Below are 10994 nucleotides of genomic sequence, written 5' to 3'. Positions count from 1 at the left end.
CTGGCTGGGCTGCGCAGTACTCATGTTCAGCTCCTTCTTTCACCCAGGCTTCCTTGTGAATGACTAACACACAATATCACCAACAGTGATTGAACACACCTGGTTCTCTTTTATAGAGCCTCACACCTGATTTATAATTGCGTGCACTAAACCAAAGAAACTAAAGTGCACTACCACTCACCACCACCGGGGCAACTTAGAATGAACGACACCACGTGTATTAATTCTAATGGCCACCGGGGGCAATCACATCACTTTGGCACCTAGCCAAAGGAAAAAAAAGTTCACATATCCATTTAATCTGTCAGATCCACGCTGGATCATGACAGGTCTGAATACTTTCCGTACCCACTTTACATGCAGAATTAAAAATTAGAGAAGACAAAGAAAGACAATACCTTTGGAAATCTGTATACAATGCTCCAAAAAGGACTTTTTCTCCATGAGCCAATAGCAGGTGATGTGCCCATAGGGTCTACGGAAGTCTTGCTTGCTCCTATAGAAAAAATTATTAAAAAGTAGACACTCAATACAGCACATTTACAAGTCAATAATCAAGCCTGACCAGAAAAGTATACTAAACTAACCAGAGAAAGGTGATGTTGTTTCACTCAAGCTATAACTAAGCTATCCATTTGATCTATTTCACACGGAAGAAAAAATTGCTTGTGCTTACAGAATAAAATAAAATGTTTTGTGTTGAACAACAGAGGGAGATCTTGCTTATGAAACGCAAAATGTCACAAATGGGCCATACTTTATTTTAAACTTTACCAAAATTCCACATCAAATTTAAATCTGCGTGGTGAAAAACGTAAAAATTTCTAAAAATAATTTTAAAATTTCCAAGTAAATCTGCATTCCAAACCACATGATTTAGTATAGTTTTAATTGGTGTGATTTTTCTATCAGAGTTACTTCAAGAAAGTATACACCGTGCCCATAAAACTTATTGTGACATCTTAAAATCACAGAAATTCTCTGTAGCTAATACGAATTATCAGTAAAAATCATGATAATAAAAATCATAAAACTAGAAAGCCAAAGTGAATCTCTTTGTAAAAAGAGATATAAAGCATACTGTGGGACACTGTGGGACAGTAGAAGGAGGAGCATTTATTATGCGGGCAGCTTCGTATGTTAGTCAGTCATCTTATGCTTTCATTAAATCAGATGATTTTCTTGAGAGCACAAGCTGTACCCTGTGCTCTGATATACTGTCTCCTAGGGCTGAACCTTGCCAACACTTTAGACATTTTCTTTCAGTTAAATAGCCTCATCACAATCCAGTTAGCTAAGTATAAATCACAATCAATGGACTGATTTATCCTCCTTTACTATGAGTTTTCTCCAGGTAAGTGAATTTTATACTACGCTATTTTTCATCTTGTTGTTTTATGTGTTGTACGTCTTCGAGTCTGAACATTAGTGTACAATTGGCGATATCTTGAACACATTATTTTCTGTCATTGATAGAATAGACGGTATGTATGGCACAACATTTTCTGTACTAGATTACTCAGGATGTTTTTGCATAGTGTGTTTTGTAGTGAAAATTTGCAAGCAGTTGACATTAAAGTTTTGTACAAGTCTTAGAAATATAGAATTGCTTAACAAGCAGATGACATTTAGGTGAATTGTTTTCAAAATAAAATTTTTGAAAGTTTTGTTACATACATCTGAATTCAGTTTTCAGAAATTCATGCATATGGTGCTGAAAAAATGTCATTTAGATGTACTGTATTAAACAGATTTTTCCAGAAATTTCTCCAACAAATTTGAAGTCTATATAATGATGCTACAAAGTCTGTCAACCCTTGAGAATTCTCCACATTTTTCCATAAATTTGACCTAAAACTACATCGGATTTTCACACAGGTTCTACAAGTATATAAAGATAACAAATCTTAGAAATGATTCAAAATATTAGACATTGTGTTTTTTTTAATGAGGAAATGATTCAATATCATATATCTGCGAGTGGTAAAAGTATATGAACCTTTGCTTTCAGTATCTGGTGTGACGACCTTGTGCAGAAATAAATGCATCAAAGCATTTCTGGTAATTGTTGATTAGTTTTGCACATTGCATTTTGGCCCATAACTCACTACAAAACAGCTTGATATTTGTTATGTTGGTGGGTTTTCTCCCAAGAACTGTTTAGTTTAGGTACTTCCACATTATTTTTAAATGATGAAGGTCAGAAATTTGACTTGGCCAATCCAAAGCTTCAACTTTATTCTTTTTTAACCATTCATTTATAGAGCAACTTGTGTCCATTGGGTTGTTGTCTTGCTGCTTGACCTATGTTCTCTTAAGATTTAGCGCATGGACAGATGTTCAGACATTGTCTTTCAGAATTTGATGATAAAATTCAGAATCCATTGTTACATCAATGATGGCAAGCTGCCCTGGCCCAGCTGTAGCAAAACAGGCCCAAACCATAATCATTACCATACCATGCTTCTCACATTGTATAAAGTTTTTATACTGTAATGCTGTGTTTTTTATTTCTGCAAAGAAAACACTTCTCATTTATACCAAAAATCTCTATTATTTTCACATTTTGTTCACAAAACATTGTTTAACAAACCTTCCGGCTTGTCTAAGTGAATGTTAGCAATGTTATTTTTAAAAAGCAGTGGCTTTCTCATTGTAATCCTGCCATGCACACAAGCCCCTTGAACTCACAGGTGCTTCACAGAATTTTAGAACGTTGAGCTGTGAAAATGAAAAAAATACATTTTTCCAACAAAAATGTTGTTTTTGTCCCAAAGTTTTTCATTTTCACATGGGTAATAGGAGAAAATGGAATGTACATTTTTTTGTACAATTTTTCTGTAGTCTACTGATATCCCATATGTGGAGGAAAATGACTGGGCACATGGCAGGACTCAGAAGGGAAGGATCACCAATTCAATTCTAGCTAGATTGCAGCTGTCATATCACATTGGAAGTGACCCTGACATGCCAAAATGGCAAAAAAAACCACATGTGACCCCATTTTGGGAACTACATCTCTTGAGGAATTCATCTAGGGATGTAGTGAGCATTTTTAACCCTCAGGCAATTCTCAGAATTGTGTAACATTGGGCTTAGTCAAAGGAAAATTAAATTTTTTTCCCAATAAAATGTTGTTTTTGCCCAAAAAAGATAACGGGAGAAAACGAATGGTACAGTTTGTTACACAATTTCTCCTGAGTACGCCAATACCCTATTTGTCATTGAAAACTACTTTTGAGGCACAGTTCAAAGCTCAGAAGGGAAGAAGCACCATATTGGAGTTAAGATTTTTCTCGAATGGTTTGAGAGTGCCAGGGCCGGACTGGGACTGAAAATCAGCTCTGGCACACCAACCAAAGCAGCACACAATTTTCTTTTTTTTTTTTAAATGGGAGGGTATCTTTTCAATACATCCTTTTCTCTACAGTTTGTTAAATCAGAAATATTTTGGAATTCTACAGATCCACAGAAACACATTTTACATAGAACAGACGTCTTTAAAATATGGTCCCACCGGATAAATTCACAACCCTTTTTTTGGTTGCAGGTTTGCATGTGGTAATTCTGTTTCATATTACCTTACTATCATGGTGGATTGCTCTTACTTGAATCCACCACAAAGCTACCATTTGTAATTATATTAGCATTGTGAAAAACAAGTGGTGGAAAACATACATGTACATATGCATCAAATAGTTTAGTACTGTAGCTGGAACTTTCCATCATAATACGTGTAATAAACTTAACAGGAAGAAGTCATGATAAGAACACATTTTTTTTATTAAGCTATAGTATTTCAACACTACAAAAATTAAATATATAGTGAAAACACAATCTCAAAACACTGAGACAATGAAAAACAATAACAAAAAAATCTGTGCAATCTTTGAGCAAACTTTGGTCTGCTGACTGAGGTATTTTACGTTATTAATTCACAAGATGAATAAAACATATATTATTTATAAAAATGCAGCATGTCAGAAAAAATAAATAACATAAGAAAATTGCAATATACAATGCCTTGCAAAAGTATTCGGGCCCCTGGAACTTTTCAACCTTTTCCCACATACAGTGGGGAAAAAAAGTATTTAGTCAGTCAGCAATAGTGCAAGTTCCACCACTTAAAAAGATGAGAGGCGTCTGTAATTTACATCATAGGTAGACCTCAACTATGGGAGACAAACTGAGAAAAAAAAATCCAGAAAATCACATTGTCTGTTTTTTTTTTCATTTTATTTGCATATTATGGTGGAAAATAAGTATTTGGTCAGAAACAAAATTTCATCTCAATACTTTGTGATATATCCTTTGTTGGCAATGACAGAGGTCAAACGTTTTCTGTAAGTATTCACAAGGTTGCCACACACTGTTGTTGGTATGTTGGCCCATTCCTCCATGCAGATCTCCTCTAGAGCAGTGATGTTTTTGGCTTTTCGCTTGGCAACACGGACTTTCAACTCCCTCCAAAGGTTTTCTATAGGGTTGAGATCTGGAGACTGGCTAGGGCACTCCAGGACCTTGAAATGCTTCTTACGAAGCCACTCCTTCGTTGCCCTGGCGGTGTGCTTTGGATCATTGTCATGTTGAAAGACCCAGCCACGTTTCATCTGCAATGCCCTTGCTGATGGATGGAGGTTTGCACTCAAAATCTCACGATACATGGCCCCATTCATTCTTTCATGTACCCGGATCAGTCGTCCTGGCCCCTTTGCAGAGAAACAGCCCCAAAGCATGATGTTTCCACCACCATGCTTTACAGTAGGTATGGTGTTTGATGGATGCAACTCAGTATTCTTTTTCCTCCAAACACGACAAGTTGTGTTTCTACCAAACAGTTCCAGTTTGGTTTCAGCAGACCATAGGACATTCTCCCAAAACTCCTCTGGATCATCCAAATGCTCTCTAGCAAACTTCAGACAGGCCCGGACATGTACAGGCTTAAGCAGTGGGACACGTCTGGCACTGCAGGATCTGAGTCCATGGTGGCGTAGTGTGTTACTTATGGTAGGCCTTGTTACATTGGTCCCAGCTCTCTGCAGTTCATTCACTAGGTCCCCCCGCGTGGTTCTGGGATTTTTGCTCACCGTTCTTGTGATCATTCTGACCCCACAGGGTGGGATTTTGCGTGGAGCACCAGATCGAGGGAGATTATCAGTGGTCTTGTATGTCTTCCATTTTCTAATTATTGCTCCCACAGTTGATTTCTTCACTCCAAGCTGGTTGGCTATTGCAGATTCAGTCTTCCCAGCCTGGTGCAGGGCTACAATTTTGTTTCTGGTGTCCTTTGACAGCTCTTTGGTCTTCACCATAGTGGAGTTTGGAGTCAGACTGTTTGAGGGTGTGCACAGGTGTCTTTTTATACTGATAACAAGTTTAAACAGGTGCCATTACTACAGGTAATGAGTGGAGGAAAGAGGAGACTCTTAAAGAAGAAGTTACAGGTCTGTCAGAGCCAGAAATCTTGATTGCTTGTTTCTGACAAAATACTTATTTTCCACCATAATATGCAAATAAAATGAAAAAAAAACAGACAATGTGATTTTCTGGATTTTTTTTTCTCAGTTTGTCTCCCATAGTTGAGGTCTACCTATGATGTAAATTACAGACGCCTCTCATCTTTTTAAGTGGTGGAACTTGCACTAGTGCTGACTGACTAAATACTTTTTTTCCCCACTGTATCATTCTTCAAACATAAAGATACCAAATGTAAATTTTTGGTGAAGAATCAACAACAAGTGGGACACAATTGTGAAGATGAACGAAATTTATTGGTTATTTAAAATTTTTGTGGAAATGAAAAAATTGAAAAGTGGGGCGTGAAATGTTATTCAGCCCCTTTACTTTAAGTGCAGTAAACTCACTCCAGAAGTTCATTGTGGATCCCTGAATGATCCAATGTTGTCCTAAATGACTATTGATTAAAAATATAATCCACCTGTGTGTAATCAAGTCTCTGTATAAATGCACCTGCTCTGTGATAGTCTCAGGGTTCTATTTGATGCACAGAGAGCATCATGAAGACCAAGGAACACAACAGGCAGGTCTGTTATACTGTTGTGGAGAAGTTTAAGGCTATGTGCCCACGATGCAATTTTTAAGCGTTTTTGCCTCGATTTTCGGCGCGAAAACGCAGCGAAAACGTTTAAAAATCGTGTACAAAATGCCCCCCATGCATTCCTATGGCATTCTGCACATGCTGTGCTAATGCTGCGCTTTTTTCCGCCGCGGAAACGCATCGCGGAAAAAATCGCAGCATGGTCATTCTTTTGTGCGGAATCGCAAAGAATTGCCGCGATTCCGCACCCATAGGAATGCATGAGAATTGCTTACTTCCCGCATGTGGCTATGCCCACCATGCGTGAAGTTAAGCGTCTCATGTGCGGTTGGTACCCACGGTGTGGAGAAGAGGAGACTGTCCTCCAAGCCCTGGGTACCATACCCCTGTAAAAAATGAATAAAAAATAAAAAATATTTACCTTCCGACATCCCGCGCTGCATTCCCGGCCTAAGCGTTACCAGTAATGCCTTGCGGCAAGGTCCTGTGATGACGTTGTCTCGCGTGACTCTAGCGGTCTCGCGAGATCGCTATAGTAATGCGAGACCAACGTCATCACAGGTCTCGCAAGGTATTACTAGGAACGCTGTGGCCCGGGATGGCAGCGCGGGACGTCGGAAGGTAAATATACCCCGATTTTTTAATTTTTTTATCATTTTTAACATTTTATCTTTTACTATTGAGGCTGCATAGGCGGCCTCAATAGTAAAAAGCTGCTCACACTTGTCAAACACTATGTTTGACTAGTGTGACCAACCTGTCAATCACTTTCCAAGCGATGCTTCAAATCGCTTAGAAAGTGCTTGAGAAAATCGCGGGAAAATCGCGAACAGAATCGCGGTAATATCGCAGTGAAATCGTGCGGAAAAAAACGCGCGATTTTTGGGAAGGAGTCCGGTTTTTAGTGTGCGTTTTAAAACGCTACGTGGGCCCATAGCCTAAAGCTGGATTTGGATACAAAATGATTTCCAAAACTTTAAACATCCCAAGGAGCACTGTGCAAGTGATCATATTGAAATGGAAGGAGTATCATACCACTGCAAGTCTACTAAGACCTGGCCGTCCCTCTAAACTTTGATCTCAAACAAGGAGAAGACTTATCAGACATGCAGCCAAGAGGCCCATGATCACTCTGGATGAACTGAAGAGATCTACAGCTGAGTTGGGACAGTCTGTCCATAGGACAACAATTAGTCGTACACTGCACAAATCTGGCCTTTATGGAAGAGTGGCAAGAAGAAAGCCATTTCTCAAAGCTATCCATAAATGTGTCATTTAAAGTTTGCAACAAGCCACCTGGGAGACACACCAAACATGTGAAAGAAGGTGCTCTGGTCAGATGAAACCAAAAGTCGAACTTTTTGGCAACAATGCCAAACAATATGTTTGGCGTAAATGCAACACAGCTCATCACCCTGAACACACCATCCCCGCTGTCAAACATGGTGGTGGCAGCATCATGGTTTGGGCCTGCTTTTCTTCAGCAGGGACAGGGAGAATGGTTAAAATTGATGGGAAGATGCCAGATGGAGCCAAATACAGGACCATTCTTGAAGAAAACCTGTTGGAGTCTGCAAAAGACCTGAGACTGGGATGGAGATTTGTCTTCCAACAAGACAATTATCCCAAACATAAAGCAAAATCTACAATGGAATGGTTCACAAATAAATGTATCCAGGTGTTAGAATGGCCAAGTCAAAGTCCAGACCTGAATCCAATCGAGAATCTGTGGAAAGAGGTGAAAACTGCTGTTCACAAACGATCTCCATCAAACCTCACTGAACTCGAGCTGTTTTCCAAGGAAGAATGGGCAAGAATTTCAGTCTCTCGATGTACAAAACTGATAGAGACATACCACAAGCGACTTGCAGCTTTAATCGCAGCAAAAGGTGGCGCAACAAAGTATTTAGTTAAAAGGGCCGAATAATATTTCACGCCCCACTTTTCAGTTTTTGAATTTGCCAAAAAATGTAAAATAATCAATAAATTTCATCAACTTCACAATTGTGTTCCACTTGTTGTTGATTCTTCACCAAAAATTTACATTTGGTATCTTTATGTTTGAAGTATGATATGTGGGAAAAGGTTGAAAAGTTCCAGGGGGCCGAATACATTCGCAAGGCACTGTACTTTCAAGGGTTATCCAATACTCATGCAACCCTTTCTCAATTATTATATTTCACCATGTAAAATAATAACAGCCTACACTCCTCTCTGGTGCTGCCACTGTTCCAGCAACATCGGTACTGAGTCACATGACATGAGATTATGTCGCATGAGCCTTGTAGTTAATAGGCTGCTTCACACTTACCTATTTTAGAGTAAACTGACATCCAAAAGAAGTGAGAACTGCTGCTGCTCTCTCTGAATGTCAGTTACGTCCAAAGAAAGAGAGAGTTCATCTGCCCATTTTCAGCTGCTGACTGGTTGCAGGGCATATGTGACATGAAAATTTGTTGGAGACCCAGGAGACCCAGTGCCGATGTTGCCGATTGGAATGTTGCCAACACCAGAGATGAGTTCAGGCTGTTATTATATTACATGGTGGAATATAGTAATTGAGAAGGGGTTGTCCACTAGTGGTCAACCCCTTTAAAAACAAAAGTGCAATGCTTGGTCGTAAACACTCCAAATTATTTAGTCACATTCTTTGTAAATCACATATAACTTAAAACATCTGTGGACACTTTTATTGCATCAGTGTTCTGACTGTATTACAGTTTAATACACCATATTGCCCAGAAAGTTGCCATTCCCAGCTAACAAAACTTTAACTTTTTTTTTTCAGCGCTGTGTTTGGTGCTTTAAATTTAAGTCCCCTGTCCATGTTCTTAGTCACCCTCCGGCAGCTTAATTGTTTTTCAGCACTGCTCCGGTCCCGCGGTGCGATCTTGTGATTGTAACGTCTGACTGGTTGGAAGTCAGAACAAGTCACGTCACAAGCTCCCAATGCTACTCAGAGGCAGAATGAGGCACTCAGACATGCATTGATTTGTGACCTCTGACGCTGAATGTCACACTGGAGCAGCCGGCAGGTCACCACTTCAGAACGGTATTAAAGGACCATTGCTCCCCAATTATAAACCTATGGCTATGGTGTACCTTTCCTGTAAACTCCATTTTTAAATTTACAGTAAATATTAATGTAAAAAAGAAAACCTCCTACAGCTATTGCAGTTTATTTTCTAATATAACAAACCAAAAAGGAATGGGGATGCCGTTTTAATTATCTAAGGCTTCTTGACAATAGGTTGCTTTTTTCAGCCACTTTGTCAATAATATCATCTCCATCAAGTTTCAGCAGGATGTCCTTTTCAGTGTAGCCATTAACATGAAAGATTCTATGCGACTTTGATTCATGCTGTTTCTTAATCTGTTTTTTATAAATTTTAATGTAGAGATGCTTCGTTCACAAGCAACTTGTGTAATCGAGAGACTTAGAAGAAATTTGTATGCCTGTCCAATTATATTGTAAGCATCAGTAAGTAGATTATAGCGCTGTAGTAATTGATAGACACACAAAGAACAGTTCTTGCATGATGAGCAGCTTTTAGTCACTAGTTCTGTGTCATCAATGGACTCATCTTCTGGGCTTGTGTCTGTTGCCACTCTAATATTATATTCTTCTAAGGGCGATCTTTTCAATTTCTCCCAGTGCAAAGCTAGGCTGCGCAGCTCACTGTGAAGATTTTCAGGTGTTGCTCTGTCATCAAATTTAATCAAGCGTTTGCTTGTCTCATCCAAAGTAGGGCTGTTTAATCCATTTTCTCTTATGAAATTAAAGTTTCGCGGATCAAGGCAGGCAAGGTCTGCTTATATTGTCCCATTTGCGGTGAAACGTTGTTCCATGCTTTGTGTGACAACATCCAAGACGACGTTATGAACTTTCCCGTATGCGATTTCTGCATTTGCATGTACCTCATCTTTGGCTACTTCACCTGCCATTAGTTTTCTTCTTCTAATTCTTTTCTCAGGCAAAGAATTTTCAATTTCAAAGCTAAATTCTCCATATTTTTCTTGAAGTTGGTCATTTGCCCATTTTACTAAATTATTTGCAGCTTCTTTGACCCCATCAAATGATCGAACATAACTTTTTAGACTCTCCTGCACGTCCATCACCATCCAATAACCTGTTAAAATATCCATGCCAGATGTTTGCAAATACTTAGATAATGGAGAGGTGAGTTCAAATATGCGTAAAAAAATTTGGGCTGTAATGATGGTTTCATTTCTAAGCAGGCAGTCACAGTATACTTTTGCTTTTGCACGAGCATCAGCGTTATGCTTGCTTGAAGAATAGAAAATTCTAAGCATGACAATGAGACCGACATATAAAGCAGAATCTGGCTTTCAAAGGATCCAAAACCTTTTTCAAGGCAACATCTTTTGACCACCAACGTGTTTCAGCTACTGTTGAAAGCCTACGATGGAGTGGGTCCTGGCTTACATTCTCCCACAAATCCATTCGAACATACAAATCTTTAATGAACGTTGCTACATCGCTGAGAAGCATAAGTAATGATGCACTTTGCAAAGTTGTCTTGGTGCTCTCTGACAAAACTAGGTTTAGGATAAGCGAATAACACCACACATGTATTTTGCCAGGAGAGACAGTTGTTAACCAAGTTGAAAAGCCTTTGTAAGTCCCTTGCATATTAGCTGCCCCGTCAGTGGAATTTCCAATGCATTTTGTAACGTTTATGTGGCATAAAGTGAGAACGTTCATTAGAAGCTGGTGTATTGCTTCACCGGTGGTTAATTTGCAGTCTACTATTGCAACCAGCCTTTCATGGATTTGGTAAGTGACATAACGGATTATAAAGCTCATTTGTTCTCGTGATGTTATATCTTGTGATGTGTCAATCTGGATGGAGAACATTCCAGCATCCCTTACTTCTTTTTCAATAGTAGTTTGAATAAGTTGCTTGATGGAATC

The 10994-nt window shown here is 39.0% G+C and overlaps 1 protein-coding gene across 1 annotated transcript in view; it reads left to right on the top strand.

Moving 5' to 3' along the window:
- The first annotated feature begins 1194 nt into the window (after positions 1 to 1194).
- The window catches only part of CYB5R1 (cytochrome b5 reductase 1), a 288183-nt gene continuing 278383 nt past the window's right edge, over positions 1195 to 10994 (top strand). The window contains exon 1 of the mRNA XM_073542557.1: positions 1195 to 1354. Within this exon, the coding sequence (XP_073398658.1) occupies positions 1340 to 1354 (15 nt within the window). The 5' untranslated portion in view covers positions 1195 to 1339. The remainder of the gene's footprint in view (positions 1355 to 10994) is intronic.

The sequence above is a fragment of the Dendrobates tinctorius genome, unplaced genomic scaffold (genome assembly GCF_039654945.1).
Source record: "Dendrobates tinctorius isolate UK_male_01 unplaced genomic scaffold, ASM3965494v1 ptg000127l, whole genome shotgun sequence".
Classification (NCBI taxonomy): domain Eukaryota; kingdom Metazoa; phylum Chordata; class Amphibia; order Anura; family Dendrobatidae; genus Dendrobates; species Dendrobates tinctorius.
Note: the sequence above shows the minus strand (reverse complement) of the source record. Positions and strands in the feature narration are given on the sequence as shown.